At 46.9% G+C, this 24,280-nt stretch overlaps 3 protein-coding genes and 1 pseudogene across 4 annotated transcripts; 1 reads left to right on the forward strand and 3 right to left on the reverse strand.

Annotated features, from left to right (window-relative positions):
- Positions 1-14,317: 14,317 nt before the first annotated feature.
- Positions 14,318-15,585, reverse strand: LOC125545041 (uncharacterized). Its single transcript, XM_048708889.2, has one exon. The coding sequence runs from the start codon at positions 15,032-15,034 to the stop codon at positions 14,456-14,458; it is 579 nt and encodes a 192-aa protein (XP_048564846.1). The 5' UTR covers positions 15,035-15,585; the 3' UTR covers positions 14,318-14,455.
- Positions 15,586-15,708: 123 nt separating this feature from the next.
- LOC125545040 (uncharacterized) lies at positions 15,709-19,061 on the reverse strand. Its single transcript, XM_048708887.2, has 2 exons — positions 17,623-19,061; positions 15,709-17,519 (listed from the first exon to the last, which is right to left on the reverse strand). Exons 1-2 carry the CDS (start codon positions 18,070-18,072, stop codon positions 15,858-15,860), a joined length of 2,112 nt encoding a protein of 703 aa, XP_048564844.1. The 5' UTR covers positions 18,073-19,061; the 3' UTR covers positions 15,709-15,857.
- On the forward strand, positions 18,115-19,552 carry LOC125546964 (putative disease resistance protein At5g45440). Its single transcript, XM_048711040.2, has 2 exons — positions 18,115-18,196; positions 18,299-19,552. The coding sequence occupies exons 1-2, from the start codon at positions 18,115-18,117 to the stop codon at positions 19,540-19,542; spliced, it is 1,326 nt and encodes a 441-aa protein (XP_048566997.1). The 3' UTR covers positions 19,543-19,552.
- LOC125545042 (disease resistance RPP13-like protein 4) lies at positions 19,078-23,635 on the reverse strand (annotated as a pseudogene). Its single transcript, XR_015619373.1, has 4 exons — positions 23,384-23,635; positions 20,822-22,593; positions 20,302-20,460; positions 19,078-20,018 (listed from the first exon to the last, which is right to left on the reverse strand). The product of XR_015619373.1 is annotated as a disease resistance RPP13-like protein 4 (transcript).
- Between the last annotated feature and the right edge of the window lie 645 nt (positions 23,636-24,280).

Genomic DNA, 24,280 nt, shown 5'->3' on the forward strand with positions numbered 1-24,280 from the left:
GTCCTCGAAGAATTTCTCTGCTTACCCTTATGCTTACTCTAACCCCTCTTATGTGAAACGAAATGGACTGGCTTCTATGCCATCCTTCTCGTATGGAGCTCGCAGAATGATGAACTCTTTGCCACCCCTTTAGATGTGGGTGGTGAAGAAAAAGAACTAATCTCTTCTGCAGGGTTAGGTCTCCAGACGCACGTAATCGTCTGGAGAATTTGCTGGAGACCTGAGCATGCCTAAAAGGACGTAGGCTAATCATGAAGAAATGAACTTTCATTTCTCACGTCCTCATATTGCTTTATCAGTTCTTTTACTTGATGAAATTGATCTGATGAATTGATGTCATATTCTTCACTGATGAAGTATATGAGTTTGTAAGCTGCACTAATTCATCTGCAGGATGATCAACCCAAAGCCACCGAGTGGGTCCTCGATAGTGGATGTACAAACCACATGACTGGTGACAAGAATCTATTGATGGATGCTCCATTATCACCGTCGCATCTAAAGCATATCATTTTGCTGACAAAGGCAAAAGTCAGGTATTGGGTCTAGGTAAGGTTGCGATTACAAAGGATCGACACATGGACAAAGTCATGCTTGTTGAGTCCTTAGGATACAACCTTATGTCTGTCTCAATGCTTTGTGATCTTGATATGGTTGTTGTCTTCGGCAAGTACCGTTGTGTTGTGGTTATGGAAGCTGACAATTTCAAAGTCTTCGAAGGCTTTAGGAGAGGAGACCTGTATATTGTTGATTTCTCTACAGGACCACAACCAGCCGTGTGCTTACTTGCAAAAGCTTCAGAAGGCTGGCTCTGGCATCGACGACTTGGTCATGCAGGCATGAGAAATTTGCACATGCTTGCGAGGAAGAAGCATGTCATTGGCATCGAGAATGTCAAATTCCTCAAGGATCACCTATGCGGAGCCTGTGAAGCTGGGAAGATGACCAAGGCCAAGCATCCAGCGAAGACTATCATGACCACCACTCGCCCATTTGAATTGCTTCACATGGATCTCTTTGGTCCTAATCATTATTCTGCTATCTCAAATGAAGCATCTCAATATGGCTTTGTTATTGTTGATGATTATTCTCGTTACACATGGGTACACCTTGTTACTTACAAACATGAAGTGCAGGAAGTCTTCAAACGATTTTTCTCGAGGGCTTCAACCAACTTTGGTGTGAAGATCAAGCACATCAGAAGTGACAATGGCACTGAGTTCAAGAATTTTGGTCTCGATGACTATCTTGATGAACTTGGTATTACTCATGAGTTATCTGCTCCTTACACTCCTCAGCAGAACGGCATCGTGGAGCGCAAGAACAGGACTCTTGCTGAGATGGCTCGCACTATGCTTGATGAATACAAAACGCCTCGTCATTTCTGGACTAAGGCAATTGATACTGCATGCCACATCATCAATAGAGTATATCTTCACAAATTCTTCAAAAAGACTGCCTATGAACTCCTCACTGATAAGAAACCCAATGTAAGTTATTTCAAAGTCTTCGGTGCTAAATGTTGGATTAGAGATTCTCATCACAACTCAAAATTTGCACCGAAAGCACATGAAGGTTTTATGCTTGGTTACGGAAAGGACTCGCACACCTACAGAGTCTTCAACAACGTTCTTCACAAAGTTGTTGAAACTGTAGATGTGCGGTTCGATGAAACTAATGGCTCGCAAAGAGAGCACCTACCTACTGTGATAGATGAACTAGCACCTGAGGAAACTATCAAGTTCAAGGCTACTGAGGATGTCATTCCTACTTAAGAATCTGCTGAAGAATTCATTCCAGAACATGAAGAACATTGAGCTAATGCACCTGAAGAAAATGATGCTGAAGAAAACGCTGATCAAACTCTTCAACGACAACCAGCTCATCCTCGCATTGCAAAAGAAGTGCAAGTTGAAAAGATCATCAATGACATCAAAGCGCCAGGTCCTCTCACACGCTCAAAAGCTTCACATTTGTCTAACTTTTGTGGGCAGTATGCTTTTGTCTCTATTACAGAGCCCACTAAGGTAGATGAAGTATTTCTGGAGCCTGAGTGAATTCAGGCCATGCAAGAAGAATTCATCAGTTCGAGCTCAACAATGTCTGGGAACTGGTCAAACGTCCAGATCCTCGCAAGCACAATATCATCGGCACAAAGTGGATCTACCGCAACAAGCAAGATGAAAATGACCTTGTTGTGAGGAATAAGGCACGGCTTGTAGTTAAAGGCTACACACAGGTTGAAGGAATTGATTTCGATGAAATTTTTGCATCTGTTGCTAGACTTGAGGCTATTCACATATTACTTGCTTATGCTAACCATCATGATATCACTCTATATCAAATGGATGTGAAAAGTGCATTCCTCAATGGTAAGCTTGAGGAAGAAGTATATGTTGCTCAACCCCCAGGTTTTGAAGATCCAAAGAATCCTGACAAAGTCTTCAGACTCAACAAGGCCCTCTATGGCCTCAAGCAGGCCCCACGGGCTTGGTATGATACTTTGAAGGAACTCTTCATGAAGAAAGGCTTCAAACCCGGTTCACTCGACCCTACTCTTTTCACTAAATGTTATGATGGTGAATTGTGTGTGCCAAGTATATGTTGATGATATTATCTTTGGCTGTACTGACCAACGTTATAGTGATGAATTTACCTATATGATGAGTGAAGAATATCAAATGTCTAGTATGGGAGAGTTGAAATTTTTCTTAGGTCTTCAAATTCGTCAACAACGCAATGGCATATTCATATCTCAGGAGAAATACCTCAAGGATGTACTGAGGAAGTTCGGCATGCAAGATTGCAAAGGCGTCAAAATTCCTATGCCCACAAATGGCCATCTGTGCACTGATGAAAATGGTATTGACTTCGTCATAAGGTATACCGCTCCATGATAGGTTCCTTATTATACTTATGTGCATCTAGGCCAAATATAATGCTTAGTGTTTGCATGTGTGCCTGATTTCAAGCTGCACCGAAGGAATCACACCATAAGGCTGTGAAGCATATTCTTCGATATCTAGCTCACACATCAACACTTGGATTATGGTACCCCAAGGGCTCGACTTTTGATCTTGTTGGATATTCTGACTCTGACTATGCTGGTGATCGTGTGGATCGCAAGTCAACATCTGGTACATGTCATTTCCTCGGACGATCTTTGGTCTGTTGGTCCTCGAAGAAACAGAATTGCGTATCACTATCTACTGCTGAAGCTGAGTACATTGCCGCTAGTTCTTGCTGTGCCCAATTGCTACGGATGAAGCAAACTCTCAAGGACTACGTCGTCAACATGAAGAATGTGCTTCTCTTATGTGATAATGAGAGTGCCATCAAGATTGCTCACAACCCAGTCCAGCACTCGAAGACAAAGCACATTCAAATTCGTCATCATTTTCTTCATGATCATGTGTTGAAGGGCGACATTTCTATTGAGCATGTGAAGACTGAAGAACAGCTAGCCGATATCTTCACAAAGCCCTTGGATGAGAAGAGATTTAGCAAGTTGCGGTGTGAGCTAAATATCCTAGAATCTTCGAATGTTCTTTGAAAAGGACACTCATCCTAACACTTATGCAAAATTGATGACTTAGATGTGCAACACATGAAGAAACGTTTTACTTCAATCAATGAAGAATAACACTCTTAGTGTGAAGAAATTAATGAAGAATTTGATTCTCAGAACCCTACGATAATTGTACGCGGTGTCTGAAATCATCATTTTTATACGGTGGGTCACGCCACCACCAAAAGTTGAAATTCCTCAAATTATTCATATTCTTCAAATTTGCATAGTCTTCACTGGTTCCGTTGTTTTTCTTCATTGGCTATATATATATATGAGTTTATGTCCTCTACAACATTCACTTATTGCTATTTCTTCAAGTTGGTTTTCTGCTAAGTGAATGTGATCAGACCCTTCCCCTCTATGCTATACTCAACCCAATCTGTTCACAAATTCTTCTTGTGCATTCTATTTGAAACTCGTTCAAAATCTTCACTGTGTCCTTGTCAGCTGAAGAAATTGCGAACGGAACTTTAAAACTAATCTTATCCAAATTTTTGGTTTTGCCGCTCAAATCGTTCCGCATCCCACGATAAATTTTTAATTTTCCCACGATCTTACACGATCTCCACTACACAGTACGTGGGTGACACATGTCGTGCGAATGAGAAGGGTCAGGGGCACGTTCGTCCCAAATCTTCGGGCGAACAGTTTTTCACTGCTACTATAAATACCCCCTCATCCCTTTCTCACTTCCTTTACTCCGCTCGATCTCTCTCTCCCACTCGAGCTTCCCAAACCCTAGCGCCGCTGCTACTCCATCGTCGCCGGTGAGGAAGAGCTTCACTGCCTCGACCTCGTCGTCGTCGTACTCGCGCCGACCGCGGAAATCTTCACCTCTGCCGCCGCCGTAGACGTCTTCCTCCGCCAAGTTAGGGCGTGGAAGATCTACACCGACGAACTCCACTATTTCACCTCACTGTTCGTTGTGTTCTTCATTCAGGGTAATTAAAAGTTACTTTTACTGCCCTCTTTGATTCGAAGTTTCTCTATTAAATCTTCAAAGGTGTTTTATTCTTCAAATCTTCACACACTAAACACCTCACATATCATCTGTTCTTGATTCGTTTTTCTAAGCATCATTTTTCTTCAAGATTCCTCAATTGTGTGGATCTTCGATCTATACAACTCTGGAACCTAAGACAAAGAACGCTTAGTGAAAATCTTCAAGACTCATCTGGTCAAATTCCTCAAACTTGTTCTTTTTGAAAAACCTTCTGAGAACGCATATGACCTCTCCAAATTCCTCGAAACCATACTCTGTTCACAGGTACACATGTCAGCTGCTGAATCACTAGGTTCTCATCAACTTAACTCATTTGCAGCGTTCCTCGATGAAAAGTTGCATACTTCTTCAGAGAATTTGATTGTTCAAATTCCTCAACTGAAGAAAATGGCTGATGGTAAAAGGGCACAGAAGGGAGGAAAGAGGCCTGAGGTAAATACAGCGTTTGAGATACCTGATGACATATATGCTGGGTACTGCACACCTACTGAGGAAACCAAGAATGAGCGCAAAGTGCGCAAACAGAGGATAGAGAGGAGATGGGCAAGAGAATGGAGGGAGTACAGATATGTCACTCCTAAGTACATGAAGAAATTTGCACTCAATCCTCCATGCCCAAGAGCTCCATTGGCACCTGGCCAAGTAGCAGATCCCACCAGCCTCAAGCGCGGTGAGGACTATCCTGATGAATGGGCCAAGCACCAAGGCAAGTTGGTCAAGCAAGCCAGAGAAGCAGTGAGGAAATTCAATGAAGACTCTGTTGTGGCTGCTGCTGCCTTTGTTGAGGCCTCTGTCAAGCCGAGGAAATTCATGTCTAAGAAGCCTGCTCGTAAGCCACGTGCTTCACCAACAGTGCCCTCACGGCCAAATTCCTCAGCTGCGCCCTCACGGCCAGACTCTTCAAGGTCCTCACGACCAATCCCTCAAGCTGCTCCTTCAAAATCCTCAGCACCTCCTCCAAAGTCCTCAGCTGTTCCGACAAAGTTCTCAACACCTGCGCATCTAGTCTCGTGCCAAAGGACTACATGCATCTCCATTGCCTCTGGTGTCTCAGCAAGCTCCTCAGCTGCACCAAATTCTTCATCTGGCCCCACTCTGATGAAGACCAAGGCAACTGTTGGACGAGGTCCTCGGCCAAGTCCTCAAAAGAAGCAAGTTGCTTTTCAAGTGCCATCTGAAGAAGATGAAGCCGATGATGATGAACTTGCAGAAATCATCAGAGACATACAAGTTAGGGCCGCTAGAGCCAAAGGCACACCTGTGCCACTGCTTTTGGATCCCAAGCTAATCCTCGACTACATTGATCTCTGGCACAAGGACCCAAATACTCCTATGCCTGACTTCAAGCTGACGCCTGGTCAAAATCACATGCTCACTCATTTCATCCAAGAGGAGAAATGGAAATATGATCAGGCCAGGCAGATCAAGAAGGCCCAGTACAGAAAGGAGAAATACCTGAAGAACAACGTTGTCACTATGACCACTGATAAACTTGTAAAAATCCAATCTGAAATCAAAACCCTCAGCGATGACTTCCAAGCCTACTATGCTGATTGGCAAGGAGTCAAAGTTAGATTTGTAAAGATAACTGAACAGTTCACTTCAAATGTTGCTGCCCCAACGCAACAGGAAATTCCTCAGGCTGAATCATCTTCTCAGCCGACTGAAGAACATGCCAGCACCGCTGATGACAATCAGGCTGCTGAAGAAAATGTGAGTTCCAGGGCTGATGACTGCATTCCAGCCACTGAAGAAATTGTCAGGGCACCCATTAGTGGTGTGCCTGAAGAAACTGAAGAACTCAGGGCAACTGCATCAGTTGTGCTTGAAGAAAATCAACCAGATTCCTCAGCTGCTCCTGCACCAACTTCAACTCCAATCCTTCCATCTGCATCAGATGTGAAGAAGACCAAGGCTGCAGAGCGTGCTGCAGTGAAGAAAAGGAAAGCATCAGCTGCTTCAGATTCTTCAGCTCCGAAGAAAATGAAACCTATGACAAGCTCATTTGCACATCCGATTGATGTTGTTCCTATCTCAACCAGGCCATCAAAGGACCTTATTCCTTTTGATGAAGAATATGTGATTCCCAGCAGATCTGATGAAGAAACTCCTTTTGCTGCTTCGTCTGAACCATTGGATGAAGAAATTGAAGTGGATGCGATCCCTTCAACACCTATCATCTCCTTGCCTATGCCTCAGTTCACAGCTGAAGAGGCTGACGTTGAAGAAATGGAAGATGAAGATGTGGACATTGGCTGCTCCACACCCGTAATCAGTGATGAATTCTGGGAAAGTCAGCATCCAAACTCTCCAATGTTCACCCCTCTACAGCAAATTCCTCAGTCCCCCACACAAACTGTTCACATGGGCTCTGAAGAAACTCATCCCACTACATTTGTCCATGAGGAAATTCCAGCCACTAGCGCTGAAGAAACTGTTGTTCCTGAACAACCAACTACGCAGACTGCCACTGAGGAAGAACCAAAAATTCCTCAGCCTGAAGAACCTGCGATTGAGATTCCTGAGGTCGTGATGCAACTCACTGACACTCCTCTGCCAAAGTCAAAGGATCCATTCTCACGCAAGCAAAAGTTCAAGGCTGATGATTTCTTTGGCGAGCACGTATTCTTCGAAGATTATAACCCATATGACTCTGCTCGTATTAGGAAGAGGCGTTTCTGGACTGCTAGTCAAGCCAATTTCTATTCCTCGGTGCTGTTCAACAAGGAGAAGATTTTCTACCATGAGCATATTCCTCATGTGGATATGGAATCTCTGTTGTGCTTCGCACCAGTCCTCAGTGTTCTTCACGATGCTGGACTGCTCAATTTTTGCTCTGACATCTGCGATTGGAATGAAGAACTGATTCTTCAATTCTATGCAACGCTGCACATCACCGGAAATGCTGAAGATGTGAATTTATGGGTGCTGGACTGGATGTCTGAAAACACTCACTACACTGCACCAGCCTCTGAATTGCTTCGTGCTCTACCACTCAGTCCTCCCCTTGAAGAAGCTCGCTGCATCTACAGTGAACCTAAGCTCACACATCATTACATGCAAGTGCTGATGAAGCCTTTGAAACCAGGTCAGGCACCATGAACAAAATTCCTCGTGAAGGAATTGTTGTACGTTCCTAGAATTGTCTATCGTATTCTTACGAGGACAATCAGTCCTATCAAAGGCCACGACTCATCTGATGAGGAAATTGTTGGCATCATGAAGAATCTGGTATTCAACATCGTTCATGGCATTCCTGTCAACTATCATGATTTCTTCATGAGGACTATGGCTAATGTTGCACTGTCTCCGTTTGAGCTGAAGCCTTACGCACCTTGGATCATGAGATTCCTCAGGACAAGATCTTCACTCAACTACAAAGCTGATTTCCAGAATCATCTCAGCTACTTGCCCCCAATTGAAGTCCTCAAGCAGACATATTCCTCAGTTGATGGAAATGGCAAGGCACCAGCTGTAATTGATGAAGGCATTCGTCCATTGGATGGTCAGTTTCGCAAAGCTGCATCTTATTCCACCAATGATGACTCTGCCACACATGACTCTGCCAATGCTCCCAAGTCCACTCCTCAAGCCACTGCTCCGCGCGTGATGACAGACCGTGAACTTCTGCTTAGTCTTCACCAGAAGGTGGATCGAAATCACAAATGGGTTAAGCGTCAGTTTAGTTCACTTCTTCACAACATGACTGCCACACACAATGCAGTGAAGAAAAACCACTACTACCTCCATCAAGTCTTCGGTCGCACCTGGGCAATCCTGTCACATCTGTATGGTGAAGAAGATCTGAAGAACATGGGTTTTAATGAAGATTTTGACTGGTCTGCACCTCCACCGAAGAAATTTAAGAAGGTCAAGGTTCCTTCTCTGGTGGCCAGCTCATATTCTTCATCGCGCGACACTGATGAACATGAAGATTTAGACGACACTGCGGCAGGCCCTACATCAACCAACGACCCCAACAACGCGGACGCTCCTTCATCAACTTGATTATCTTCAGGGGCGTTAATCCTCAGTTTCGATCCTTTTGGTCATTTGATGACAAAGGGGGGGAAATTTGAGTTAGTCTTCAAGCGGGTCTATTTTATCGCCCATATACAACATTTTTTTGCTAAGTTACAACTCTCGTTCTTCTGAAACTTTATTGGATCGAGTTGTAATCTTAAACCCGATGGTGCTCTGATACTTTTGATGCACTATGCTCTGATACTCTTTTTTGCATGCTTATTCCTCGTTAATATTATTGCACGCATGCTGAATTTCATCAGGCACCATATTTCATCATGCATTTCAAATTCTTCATATTATATGTTAAATGCGTGCATGAATTACAAGATATAGGGGGAGATCTCCATGATTCAACTCTTCAAGTGTGCATTGCTTCAAAAGCAAATTCCTCACTATGCACATCTTCAGGGGGAGTTCTTCTATATCTTGCAATCAAATTCCTCAAATCAGTATTTATACTTCATATGTTTATCCCCGTTGAAAACTTAACCTATATTGTCATCAATCACCAAAAAGGGGGAGATTGTAAGTGCATCTAGTGCCCCTTAGTGATTTTGGTGTATTAAAGACTTATAGGTTAAGGGACTAATGCGTGTGTGAGTGTACATAGGTCTATAAGTCTATGAGGAGTTTGATATTTATAGGAAAAGTCGACCCCTAAAAATGAATATCTTCGACTGAAGATTTTGGTATTTCTGAAGACTTTCATGAAGACTTTGAAAGTGAAGAAATTGGTGTGTCCGTGAAGACTTGATATTCATGCGTGGAATATGAAGCTTGAAGACTTTCGTTTTCATAGTTTTGTTTTTCTCTTTCTTGAGTCATAGGAAACACCGTACTGTTAAAGGGGGTCGAGGAAATACTAAGGAAAAATTTCCATGTGATGCTCAACTCAAAATCCTACACCTACCAATCCCTTCGAGTGAAGCCATTGGAAATCTCATACAGATCAGTCAATTTCTTCAGTGATAGAGACGAAGTTCTTCTGGTCTCTGAGGAATTTGTCCTGACCGAGGAGTTAGGAATTCGCCAGTGCGGCTTGCCTCACAGTGAAGAACATGATAGCCCTGAGGATTTTGGTACTCAAAATTCCGACCGTTGCTGTGCTATGCGTCAGCTGTTCCAAAATATCTATCCACCTAACGGGCATATCATTGAAGGGCATTTATGTCTTATCATGTCAGGCTGCTCCCTAGGCTATAAATAGCCGCCCCCTACAACCACTAGCTGGGAGAGGCTGCTCCGAAAGAAACCGACACTTGTCAATTTAGAGCAACCCATCCTCCGAGGACTTTGAGCGAAAATCATCAAGCGAGGAAAAACCAAAAACCCAAAACCCAAACACCTACAAACCCCAAGTGATTGAGCATCACTGAAGAGATTGATCCTGAGTGGATCCGACGCTTGTTACCTTTGAAGACTGTGCTTCTTCCAGACGGTTAGGCGTCATGGTCTAGAGCATCCAAGAGGAATTGTGGATCGCCGGGTGACCAAGTTTGTGAAGGTTTGGAAGTCGCCTGAAGACTTACCACGAGTGATTGGACGAGGTCTGTGTGACCTTAGTTCAAGGAGAATATGGTGAGGAATGGGTGTCTTGGACTAAGTGTCCTTGACTGGGTGTCCGGGATTGTGTGTCCTCGAGTTTGAATACTCAGCCGCTGCAACCAGACGTACAACTGAGACAACAGTTGGAACTGGTCTACCAAATCATTGTCTTCACCGAGCTTACTGGTTCTATTTTCTCAACTCTTTCATTTCCTCATAACTGTGTTGTATGTTTGTTCATATCTGTGTTTGAAGACTCTGACTGAAGACTTTCTCAATTTCCTCAGTTCAATTTCTTTAGTCTGTTTGTCTTCATCATGTGTTATCCTGTGATTACGCTTCCTGTACTCTGTGCATGTCTTCATTTCATTATGATGACTAGGCTTGTATTCTGTTGTGTTTACTTTTGAGTACTTATTCCGCTGCTAGTAGTTCTTCGCTAAGGAATTTCCTCACCGGCAAATTCCTCAGTGAAGAATTTCATAAAAATCGCCTATTCACCCCCCTCTAGTCGATATAACGCACTTTCAAGAATGAAGGAAGAAGGAATAAACAGGAGGTGTCCATGCGCAAATAGAACAGAAGACGATGTTATGAGCGCCTATTTACTTAGATTCCAAGGCAGCTCGTCCACTCGAACAACTTTTATTAAAGGACCCCATCGAAATGTCAACAGAACGAGCACCAGAGTAATGACCATAGCAGCCAGGACCTCTTCTTCATCATCCGCAAACCCTAGCCATTGCCATCTCCACCACCACCATAGTGCTCTCCTATCTAGTTCATACTTGTAATCGTGCATCGCACAAGGCATTCATGTAAGACATATTGCAACCAATCAATCTCAAGATGTGTTCTTGAATGTTTTCTTCTCGCGATCCGATCTTCATGTGTGAGTAGTTCGGTAAGGTATGGGTTGAGGCATAAGCCTTGCAACCCAAGTTATTTGTTGTAGGAATCAATGAAATACTTTGACATAACATCCCGTTTGTATGAAATAAAATTGTTCCATGAAGATGTCTCTTGTCTTGTCCGCAATCTTCATCCCCGCATGTACCCAGGATCATGAAGATCGAGCACCGGTGAGGCTAGGAGCAAGGAGACCGTGAAGTGTTATACCAAACACCGGTGATAGTAAGATTCAGTAGGGTAACATGGATCATATCCTTAGTGAAAATGAGGTGTAGTCATTAAACGCCCAAAGCTCTTGTCTGATTTCATTATCTTAATTATTGAGGCAACCCCGCGCGTCGGATAGGGCCTGCGGTAGGACAACTGATTCTTGATGCAGGACTCATGCCGGTCAAGATGTTATTTGGACACATACCCCACTTCAATCCGTAACAAGCACATCTCGATGAGTGACTTCTAGCGCACAAATTAATATCCTATTTGATCCCCGAGCAAATACAAGGTTGTAAGCATAAGACCTCACACCCTTACCTCTGTTTATTATAAGTGTTTGAATCACTATTTGCTTGCTGATCCAGTCAAAAGCTGGATTTGACACTTTGACAAAATCTTGATAGAGACCATCGCGTCAAGGGAATCTTCCTCTTGTGGATTCGATAACCCAGAGTCACCTCTGGGGAAATAGGTGCGGGATACTCTTTTCTGTTCCAATACCGGATCAATAAAAGGCGGTATCAACGTCCTGGTAGCTGCCGACGGCCAGCGTCGGGCAAGCCCTGGCACGGGCCTTGACCTGACCGAGTCAAACTCGCATGCCGCCACACCCACGGCCATCAGCGTCATCATATCAGCAACAAGGGTGCCTACTCGGACCAACACCATAATAAAGCAACAGGAAGGAGAGCACTAACATGAGATAAGCCAGTGCGGACTTGGTCAACCCTTGATCCCTGCACTCTGCCGGATGCCATCCATCACTGCCAAACAGATTCGTGTCGCCCGACGACAAACGCCGCCCACCGGTGACTCGAACCACTGTTGCCAGAGAGCAGCGTGCTGCCCTGCAACCACCCGGGGATCCTGCAGCCCGGAAAAAAATTATATGAGACCAGGTCTCACAGACTAGCAGGTGAGATCCATCCTGATGGATGACACGTGGCATTCACAAACCATAAAGCATCTAATCTCTCCCCCTGATTTCAAATGGGGGTGGGGTAGATGCTTTATGATTTGTAAATGCCACGTGTCATCCATCAAAATGGGTCTCACATGCTAGCCCATGAGACCTGATCTCATATAATTCTTTTCCCTGCATCCCCACCACGCTAGGCCCGCGCGACCACCAGGGCCGCGGCTAATCCGTGCGGCCGGCACAAGCCCAACCACCACTGCCAGCCCTACCTAGCGCCGGCCGCACTGACGCACTCGTCGAGGGCCACCGCCCAACAAAGACCCGAGCGAGCCTCCATCCACCACGGCACCGCATGCACGCCTGAGCCGCACGCCGCCGCCAGATCGCAGATCCACCGAACCGTGACATCCCAGCTCCACCAGCGCAACTGGCCGCCTCTACGCCACCAGTAGCCACCGCTCGCATCACCCTTCCGACTCCAAGCACCACCACCAGACGCTGACACTCTAGCACACGCCGACAAAGAGCCAAGCTACACCGATTAGTGTTGCATTTCATTCCATAAAGAAAGTGTTACAAAGCTTAAGATGAGCACACAACTAAGTCAACTTTTTCGGAGAGAAGATGAAATAGCCACAACAACACACACGCAACAACAAGAACAACAACAAGAACGCAACAAAACTAACTCGCTTTCAAAGATGATGCTAGCTCGAGCAAGCGACGTAGGTCCTCGGCATCCATCGTCATCTGACCAAGCAAGGCGAAGCCTTTAGCATTGGTTGTCTGGTCGCCACCCGACAACACCCCACAAAGAGGAGGGGTGTCGCGTGGGAATGATATGACCATGAAAACCAACACCTCCCATAAAGTTTGGGCGTGTCTCACCTCCCAGGACACCCAAGCATCTTCTCTTTCTCCTCTTTTGCTGCCCACCAATTTTTTTTATGATACACTTGATATGTTCACACAAGCCCCTTGATAATTTAAAACAGGCCATGGAATACACTAGAATAACTTGGACAACAGGCTTCACCAAAAGATCTTTGCCATCTGCTAGCAAGAGTTTTTTCCATCCAATATTGGACCTTGTTCCATATTATGTCATTTAGATACTTTAACGTGCCATTTTTTATCTTCACACTTCAGAGGGCATGCCAAGATACTTTTCACTTAAAGATTCATTTTGCAGATTTAGCACCAATTTACCTCCTCTCTAACGAACTGAGGACACCCTTTGCTAAAGAATCTAGATGATATTTTCAATTGATTCTCTGACCTGATGCCTTACAATAAACATCCAAAAGGTGTAAAACTCCCCCCCCCCATCTGCTCGGTTTAATAAACATGTTATCATCTGCAAAAAAGTAAGTGGTTTACCGCCGGAGTAGTTTGAGCCACTTTAAACTTTAATTCACAAAGGTACGATGACTATCATTAGCTTTCAATAGGCACGAGAGGCCCTCTGCTACTAACAAAAAGAGATAAGGTGAAAGAGGATCTCCCTGACGGATTCCTCATGAAGGCTTAGAATTGTCCAACCTTGTACCATTAAACAATACACGAAAGGCTTAGAAGCGATCTTATAGAGTACATTGCATAGGCTGAGAGGACGGAATTGAGATAAAGCTGAAGGGTTCAATACTTTAGGAATTAGAATCAGGATTGTGTCATCGATCAATTTGGCACTTTTAGCTACTTCAACAATACGCAGAACAGCATTTATACTAGATGAATAGGGATGCGATTTGAGCAATGTCCTTAAAGATGCCCTAGGGGTGAACCAATCTGTGGTTGGATGGTTAGGAGGACACTGGTATCCTCAGCCCACTAGGGTTCAAGTCCTGCTACTCACATTTATTCTGAATTTATTTTAAAATTTTCGATGATGCATGTTCAGTGCGAGGAGAAGTTCCCGTCGACTACGAGACGTCTACGGTGCCTTCATAAAATATTAACATGATATGCCGGGTCAGTCTCTCAGCTCATAGAGATAGAATGTGCATGTGTGCATCATAGGATGAGTGTATGCGCGCGTATATATATATATATATATATATATATATATATATATATATATATATATATATATATATATATATATGCGTGTTTGCGTTTGCACTGTGCTAAAAAAGATGGCCTGGGGAATTGAATTTCTTTTGTCAAAATTGTGAAAACCAAATGCGACACCAACTTCATGCAAACGACGGTTTTCCTCTCGCATCGTTTTCGGCTTCACGTTGTATGCCACCGCGGGCACGACTCGTCAACCGCCGCCCCCCTTTGCCGGGCCACCGAAAGACGTCACGGGAGGCCGCACCGGCACGGCACAACCCGACGCGGACAGGAACCTCACGAGATGCGTCGGCCGCGCCTCGCCGCCCGTCGGTACGCTGGACGCCAGGCACGACGCCATCCTCTTCAGAGCTGCGCCATCTCGGTGGCCGTCGAACACGAAGGCGGACGTGACCGGCGCGTCGTTGGCGACGACGCCGCATCGTTCGCCGGCCCGTATCAGCTCCACCGGCAGGTCGAAGCACGGCGACGGGCAGTATCCATGGACGGCGCCACGGTCGTCCCTTCCCCCCGGCTCCACCAGGAAGTCGAAGACGATGTTGCTGCCGGAGTAGAGCGAGGAGCACTCGAGCTTCTCCAGGGACGCCGCGCGGGTTAGCAGCACCTGCGGGGGTTCCTGCTCCGTGCGCCGGTCCTGTTCCGGCGCCGCTGGCTGCCGACTCTCGCCGGTTTCCTCCGGCTTCTTCTTGGAGAGTCCTGGGAGGCAGAGGCACGTGAACAGCGTGCCGCAGGTGAAGCCGTCGCGCTCGGCGTTCGGCACTTGGGACATGGCGCTCGCCGGCAGGTACACACAAGTTCGAACGCCTTGGAGGGGATAGGGAGATGTCAGCCCAGCGCAGTACCGGTATATAGTGAGGTGCGTCAGGTCACGGTGGCGGGTGGTGGTGGAGTGGAGGGGCACACCGCCGGTCAGCCCGCTAGATCGTGTGTTTCATGATTTGCTGGCTTAACTTAGTCGTCGGGGCCCACTTACATACTCGTTCTGCGTAGATCTAGCCGTATGGCGCTTGGTTCGTTGACTCGACTTCGTTCATGTGCTATGCATGCTCTGCATGATCGCGATACCATGATACAACCGCTAAAAAATTCAAATTTGCAAGTATCTAAACAAAAAATGAGAAAAAATTCTGAATGTTAACAACATATGAGTCTACAATCTCTAAAATTTACAGTCCCAAATTCGAAATGCACACGGAGAAACAAAGAAGACAAATTCAATTGTGAATGGTGTTCATGCTAGATTTGCCCCCTTTGTTTCTCATTGTATATTTCGAATTTGGGTCTGAAAATTTAAGGTATTGTATAAACATATCTAGAATTTTGTGGAGACTTGCAAATTTGAAGTTTGAGGAGTGGTGCCATGTTGTCATGTGAAGTGTGGTATCATGTGATATTCCCACCTCGTACTATACTGGTTTCAGTGGAACCGAGGGAGTACATCCGTATTGCCAATACATTCCAATTCACCAAACTGACAAGATCAATTCAAGTTATTTGAAAGCGCACATATCACCTAAGAATTTTTGAAGATAGCACAGACTACAGTCTACAGAGTACACCACCCTTTGGTGATCTTCTCAATCTCAGTTCTTCTATACAATTAGTTTAGCTCTTGCATGCCCAGCCTCTATCCGGTACTGCTCGCCCATCCCCAGGTGCGTCATCAAGAACCAGACGACGGTGAGCAGCTCGCCGCCGTTGCTCAGCTGCTTGGCGTGGAAGTTGCTCCGGCACTTGCTCGCGGCGTAGCAGAGCATCTCCACCCACACCACGCGAATGAGCCGCCACTTCTTGCCGGGCGGCAGCTCCAGCAGCGACTTGGCCAGCCGGCACGCGTCGAACAGCACCGACTTGCTCCTGTCCCCCTTCACGTCCCTCGGCGCAATCTCCGCGTTCACCTCCAGCACCATCCTTGCCGCGGCACGCTCATCCGGGCGTGCGGCCTCCCGCCCGAAGAAGTTCTTGGCCTCCGCACACGTGTCGCCGAACCGGATCTGCCCGATGCCTGCAGTCAGCATGAACGGCCGGGCCACGAGCAGGAAAAGCATGTAGTTCGACACCGCCCTGCTGATGCTGACATACTCGGTGAGCTTGGCGTCGTCGTTGTCGTCGTCCGAGTAGAAGCAGAGGTCCGTGGCGATGTGCCAGAGGAGAATGCTCTCGTCGAACTCCGCCTCGACGCTCCAGCCGAGCTCCTTGTAGTAGCCCTTGCACTGGAGCGCCCACTGGCCCCTGTGGTTGCTGAACTTGCGGTAACTCTCGGTGTCGACGATGCTGAGCGCCTTGTCTTTCAGCTCCCTAAACACCGAGATCTTCAGCTCGGACGACACGTCTATGTGCCAGATGTATAGCCAACTGTCCCAGTGCCCTTTGAGTCCGAGCAGCGTCAGGATCTTGGTGATCAGCGTTGGTTTGTCATGGAGGCAAAAGCTGATGAGGTTGTGCTGCGCCATCAAATTGGACCACTTCGCCCGGCTTTCTGGCCGGAAATACTTTATGCACCGGAGGATTAGATGGCTCAGCGAATGGCAGATGGAACCTTTCAGAGCTGCGTATGTCCAGTATGATACAAGCATCATACCAATGGCAGAAACCTCCAAGCAAAGCGCTCCTCCGAATAACAGATTGGTGATGAGGACATCGATGCCGTCATACGACCCGCGTCGACCCTTGTGTAGCACATTGAAGAAGACGCACGCTGTCGTCGTGGAGACGAGCGTGACACAGCGGAACAGGCGGCCATAGCAGGTGTGCATCACCGCCGCCTTGGAATGCAGGGTGTCATACATGAGGGACAGCTCGATCTCGATGATCTTGTACGCCTGCTCCGGCATCAGCCGCAGAAACGTGGCCTGGCTCATGGTACGGTCTTGGAAACTGAGGATGAGGTTCACGAACAGGCGCTTGAAGGTCACGAAGAAGCGCCGCGCCTCGGTGATGACTGTGGCGTAAGGCACGGTCTCCTCTGTGATTGCCGGGGCGGTGACCCCAGCACGTCGCTCTGACTCGATGATGATCTCCGCCCGGAGCCCCGCCTCACGTGTGAAGCGATACTCCTCCATGAACTTGGCGTAGTTGGGGCCCGGGTCCGGAATGGTGACCATGCCGCTCCGCAGGTTGTCCATGCTGGCGCACTTGAGCGCCCATGTCCTCTCGCCGTACTTAAGAATGCCGCTCAGGAACATGAACACGGCCGGGTATAGGATATCGGCACCAGGGCGCGACTTGGAGAAGACGTAGACAGCAAGGGCAACCTGTTATAACACAAGACAAGGCAAGGCTTGGTTGTTTCAAGTTTGTGAAGTGAGCAGTACTAACTCTGTCTGAAGTGCAAAAGATTGGAGAAATTAACCATACCTGCGACAGCAGGCTGAGCAGGTGACGCTTCCAGAGCTCGTTATCTTCAATGGAGAAAGCGGTGATGGTGTCCTGGCCACCAAGGTGAAGGAGCAGGAATGGCGCCCAGAAGACCTGGATGCGGTGGTTGCGGTGGAAGAGCAACTGTGCATCGTCGCAGGCGCCTCTGGGCACGCGCGTCTGGGAGAGGTACCCGAGCGCGTAGATGGCAATGGAGTCCGCGAGCAGGTAGGCGAGCCAGAGCAGCACGCTGAGCAAGGCGGAGACGTTGCGCTTCCGGATGCCGGCGGAGAAGAGGAGGAACACCTGCAGCGCGAGGCTGGTGAGCACAAGCACGCGGATTTCCCACTCGTTCCACACAGTGAGCAGGCCTCCCATGGATTGTGTGCTCATGCCGTTCCCCTCCATCTCTGCCTTCCACTCCGGCGGCTGGCACTTCTCCAGGATCATCGTATCCTTATGCTCGTGGGGAGACTTGGCTCCTGGTCTTCCATGGGGTCAACCTCAGGCGTCATTGGTTTTCTTAATGATTTCAAATGGGACATGTACGCGTCTTGGAAGAAGAAACAAGTTGGCACTATAAGTTAAGGGCCGTCACTGTCTTGGTCTCTGCGCCCCTCATGGTTCAGTTAGCTCCCCCCTCTTTATCCCTTGATTATCCTGTGAATCCATCAAGCAACAACTGAAAAATCCTCCATCAAACTACCTTCTTACGAGCAATTTCTGACCGGAAAAGCCGAAGGGGTCGATGGCCGTGGTGCGCAGTTTCTGCTTAGAAAGTTCGTTGATAGCATGGCGGAGGAGGGAGCCGCGGAGCTCCCTTTCAGCTCCCACTTCTACGACATGAGGGCCGGGTTGGAGAAGGCAGCCATTTCTTCCACCAACGCCGATGAGCTCCGAGAGTGCATGTACGAACTCAATAGCCTGCTCTCGCAGTGCCGCGTGCTCACCAACCGGCCAAACACGCGGAGCTGCTTCTTCTCCCCCTCCGAAGCGTGGCTTTCCAACAAGGTCAAACAGCGGGTGATCGCCGTGAAGCGCAGAGTCCTGCAATGTGTCCAGAACGACGACCCCAACGGCGATGCTGCAGCATTGCAGCAGGAGAGCACCACCACCGCCGGGTTCAGCCGCTGGACTACTTCCTGGGTTGAGGAGAGCAGGATCTACGGATTCGACCAACAGCTCGCGGAGCTAGAGTCCAGGGCGTTCGGGGACAGCAGCCCCGGACGACTTACAGGCGCCGGCATCGTCGGCATGGGCGGCATCGGGAAGACTGCGCTCGCGCAGCTCGTGTTCAACAGCCCGATGGCCAGGCGCCGCTTCTTCCCCAGGATCTGGGTGTGCCTGTCGCGCACCTCTTGCATTGGCAAGGACGTGCGCAATGAAGTCTTGCAGAGCATACTTATGGCCCTCGGACTCGAAGAGGAGTTCATACTGGCCATTGATAGCCTGGGAGACCTGGAGGTAGCTGTCCATGAGCAGCTCAAGGGGAAGCGGTACCTCATAGTATTCGACGATGTCTGGAACGTCGACGACTGGTACGCCGACATCGCAGGCCATGAAAATGCCTTGTCGAGGGGCGAACAATTGCAAAATGGCCTTATGCTCGGGTTGCCCAAAGAGAGAGGTGGAGTTGTCGTTACCAGCCGGCAGGAGCAGGCAGCAGAGATGATGGTGGGGAAGGGTAGTGTGTACCGTGTGGAGCCGCTGGCCGACAGAGAGAGCGCCTGGGCGATCTTTATGGATGCTCTGAACAAGGAAAGACAGCTGGTCGATCTCGCAGCTATTAACAACCTGAAAGAGGAAATTCTTCAGACCTGTGGTGGGCTACCGTCAATGGCCAAGGCAATGGCAGACATCTTCGCAAAAAGTCTAACGTTAGCACCATCAACTTCTAGCCAGGAACTTAAGCTTGAGTAGTGGAAATGTAAAGTAGGCAATATGCCTGTCATGGACCAAAAGAAAACTACATAGCAACTGTATATGAATTTTATGGATTTGTCACATGAAAGTTATGGCATAAATTCTTATGAATGGCTGTGAGAAGAAGATCTACAGGCATGTACCATTTCTCCCTGCAAAATAAGTTTGAACCCCACGTAGAATTGAATGTTCAGTGCTTCTGGTTTCCTCATAAACAAAATGTGCAGGTGTCAGACCTTTATGGCTTTCACAAATATATTGTGACAAAAATTCAAGACAAACATACATTGTGCAGAAAGTTAAAAAGGCTGGTAAATTTTCACTTGAAGGCCGTAACAAACTTCTGCATGACGCCGTGAAATAACATGTGTGAGAGAGACTGACCATAACTTGCACAACTTTGGTAGAGACTCTGATCAAACTTGCTTTCCAATATATCACTCTCTCCTGACAATGCGCTCACATGAAAAAGCCTGAAAAGAAGAATGACAAATCAGTAAAAATGGATGAATTACTATTGTGTTCCTACATCATAAGTTCATAACCATAGGCCACATATTTGTTTGATGAAGCTCAAATTTATCAACATTCTGTAGCTGATAAGCTGTACAACATATGCAATCAAATAATTAAGACAACAAATGGATAACCTGGCTTTGTGCATCTCCTTTTTCCACTCTTTTTTTTCCTTTGTATTTTTGTTTCAACATTGAGGGCGGAAATTGACTTATTACATATGTAATAATGAGAACTCACTTGATTTGGTGCTTTGTTCTACTCTCTGGTTTCCTGGGTGTCGTAGTTCATCCACACTCCATCCTTGTCACAAGGAAAAGATTCTATGTTGCTACATCTGAATACCTCCAGGAAGGTCAGGTTTGGAAACATCTCATTCACCTGGGTCCATTCTACTCTCTCCATCACACTTTAAAGGGCGTATCTCCAAAACCAATTTTTTTCACAATTAGAGGGAAATAGGGCGCAGGTCATTAATTAGCCCGCTGAAATTACTCCTTCCGCTTGCCTTCCTGGTGCGCATGCATGGTGTGAACTGAAACTTTAGGTGGAGGTGTGAATCGGTTTTGTTTGCATGCATGGCTGTGCGAGGCCTTTTATTGGACGGGGAGATTACTATGCGTTTGTTTAGCGATTAATTAGGCACATATCCTTAACTACCGCAGCTCCAGCGCATCATTTATTCCTGCCAATCGCTAGCGACCTTGGGCCCAGAGAGATGTGAGGTATGCCCTTTAAACTGTGATGGAGGGAGTAGTACCAAGTCATTCAAGAACTTTAAACGCAATATCTCAATGTTCCACTGCTCGGACATGCTCTTCTCTCCAAAAGTGCTCAGCATTCCTCCTGTGAAGTAGAGCCTCCGCAGTCTCAACAGCCTACTCGGACTCAACCAAACCGGTATGTTCTCACCAGGGAAGCAACGCAAGTCTAGCTTTTCGAGATGGGGAGGAAGGGATAACGAATTTAACAACGCTGTTGCTGCAGAATCTTGTTGGCCCGCTCCTTTCTTTGACAGCAACACAGCCCATGTAATTGTCAGCACACGAAGGGCTTTGATGTTCTCAACTACATGCAGTTCGTCTTCTGTCACTAGAACTTTGCTTCCAATATATATGCTTAGCTTCTTCAGCTTGCCCAGCCTGATCAGCTCCGCTACCTGACAATTGTACTTGCCTGTAGATCCACCAATGACAAACCCTTTCAGCACTTGGAGTTCAGTAAGCAAACCAATGCCCCTTGGCATGCCCTCCAAAAGGTAGCATTCTGAAACGTCCAGGTGGGTCAGCATCTGAAGAGACGTGATGCTCTCAGTAAGCCTCTCAAGGTTATGACAAGCATGAAGATCCAAGATCCTGAGATTTGAGAGTGCGCCGATTGAAGCAGGAAGCTCTGTGATACGGGAGATACCCCGCAGACAAAGATATTTCAATTGTTTGCATGACTGCAACCCTTCCAAATATTCAGTGCTGTCAACCTCAATATGGTATCGGTACAAGTTATGCCACCGACCTAGTTGGAGAACTTCGACCTTCCTCAAATCCAAGAACCAATTCTTGTCGAACTGGAGGTATTGCTCGCTCACATTGAATATTGCAAGAAGGTAATCTGGATTGGACTGATTTCTGAGTGGTGCCGTTTCTGTTGCCTGAATATGTTCTCCTACTAGACAAGCACGGCGAGTACCTGAAAAGCCCCATGTTGCATTGCCATCGGAATCAAATTCAAAAAATCGTTCTTGCCTTGCAACGGTAACCAACATACGCCGAATCCAAGGATGCAACTTGCATTGGTTCACACTACAGTTACGTTTATGACATACAGGTTCAATCATCTCTGCAGTGATCAACTTCTCAAAGCACTCCTTCCCAATATCTTCAGTTGTCTGACTTCTTGTGGCTTCTACTAACCCTTCACCAATCCACCAATGGATCATAGCCCTCTTGCTAATAATGGAATTTTCTGGGAATATAGAGAAGCATAACAAGCACAGCTTCAGCTGAAGATCAAGATTATAATAGCTGAGCTGCAAGCTAGATATCGTGGAGCTCTCAAGGATTTTCCTCTCAATCTCCAATTTTTTCCATTGCTCTGAAGCATTTCCGGACAGCAATCTAGATGGTAAAGATGATCATAAAAACGCAGGAGCTGCTGGCTTGATCAAAGGAACATGGAGAGGAAATTTCATGCGGTCTTTTAAGTTGGACATTTCAGTGTTCACAATCTGAAGCTTAGAATGTACAAATTGCTTCTGGGTATCTTCTTCTATGATGTCATCTAAATGTCGAACTATTCCTCCAAAGTCATTGATAATCTCACTTTCCCATCTCGACACACACTTTAGTATATCCTCCATGTCACGTGCTTCTCTCTCGATATTTTCAAACAGAAGTTTGATCTCTGAAGGTAAATTATCCCCATCCAGTGTCAAGGAATGAACTCTTGCTTTCTTTAACTGCATAAGAAAGGGAGACACAACTTCCTCCAACGTCCTTTCCTGTGACATCCTTCTTTACTCAATGAAGTAAAACTCTGAAGAGAAACAGACATAAGAATTAACGACAGACACACACACATATGATGTTTCAATAATGCTTATAGTCACAAACATACAAAGTGTGTTCCCCGGCACATAATCTACGGCGTTTCTTTGAAACCAAATGACAACTCTCCTTTCGTTTCATTAAAAGAAAAAAATGTAGCGCAAAAGGAGAAAATTATACTAACACTCTGTTCTTAAGACAAGTGCATTGTTCAGCTTGTATATCATAGCATTCTCTGCTCTGCTCTGCTGTTTTTTACTTCGGTGCTTCGGTAAGACCAAAAAAAAAAACAATGAAGTTTTCCAGGAATTAGTTTGACACAGGCCGCCGTTAACTTGGTTCGGCGAATTGATTAATCAGGTACAATCTCAGGCGAAATGAATCAAAATGCCCAAGTGTCGCTCGGATCTTCAAATCAGATGTGGTTCGATTTTATTTATTTTCTGGACTAAGAAAACTAGATTTGAAAGTTTGCGATGTACCTTGCTAATTGCAATTCAGAAGAAAAACATACTTGCTTACTAAAGAGCATGGATGCCATCACTGGACCGGATTCGCTAGGGCACATCTATCCAGTTCGTAAAAACATGCTAGGCCATGGAGCATAGCGAGTGTCTACACCGTCAATAGGCAACCGTGAAACAGAAATAGGAATAGAAATTTGAACTCTAGATGCGGAACTCTTACTCTTTCCGCGGCAACAGGTAGGCTCGCATACAGAACAAGGTAAAGGGGAATAGAAGGGGGGAATCCAGGCCGGCGAAGAAAAGGGAAATTACCCGAAAATACAGAAGGCGGCGGCGGTATATAATACGAACTCGGCGGGGCGATGATCCTGCTCTGCTCTGAAGCTCTATCGCTCTTCGCAGAGACAACGGGGCAAAGCTGAGATTTAGGTCACTTTGGCGTTTTTTAGTCGCTGGTTTGCTGCTTGGTATAAAAAAAACTGCTATTTAAGATATTTGGATCCAAATAATATGCTCCAGCAAATGATGGTGATGTAAATTTATTTTTTGAGCAACTGATATTTTGCTATGTCTGACAGATTTGTCATGAAGGTCTCTGAAGATGTAAATCAGAACGGCAAAACGTATATACATGCGATGTGTAAAGAAGAAAAGCCGAGAGGAGAGACCAGATCAAAGCTATAGGCCCCTCCCTTCCCGCGACGCTCCCGCGCGCGTCCGGGAGGCAACCCTAGCGCCGCCGCCGCCACTCCCCTCCTTCTCTCTCTCCTCCAACGCCACCGTCAAGGGGCACGAGCGGGCGAAGCCCGGTCGTCGCCGGCGGCGGCGGGGCCATTTCATCTCCTTGCGCGGGAGGTGCGGCGCGGGCCGGATCTCGCCGGTGGGGATGTTGCGCTGGATGCCGGGCGTAGCGGTGCGGCGGCACTCCGGAGTGGGCCAGCGACGGCAGCGTGGCATCGGGCGACGGGCGGCATGGTGGTGGTGCAGGTCGGCGGGTGGCGGCGGCGGCGGCTGCCTCGCAGCAACGCCTTGGCGCCACGTCTGGCGCTGCGGGTCGTGGGCGACTGGGTCGCGGGCGACCCCTCTCGCCGTGGATCTCTGGTGAAGGGTGTTGGGGAACGCAGTATTTCAAAAAAAATTCTATGATCACGCAAGATCTATCTAGGAGATGCATAGCAATGAGAGGGAGAGAGTGTGTCTATGTATCCT

This window comes from Triticum urartu, chromosome 3A (genome assembly GCF_056163025.1).
Source record: "Triticum urartu cultivar PI428250 chromosome 3A, HENAU_Tu73, whole genome shotgun sequence".
Lineage (NCBI taxonomy): Eukaryota > Viridiplantae > Streptophyta > Magnoliopsida > Poales > Poaceae > Triticum > Triticum urartu.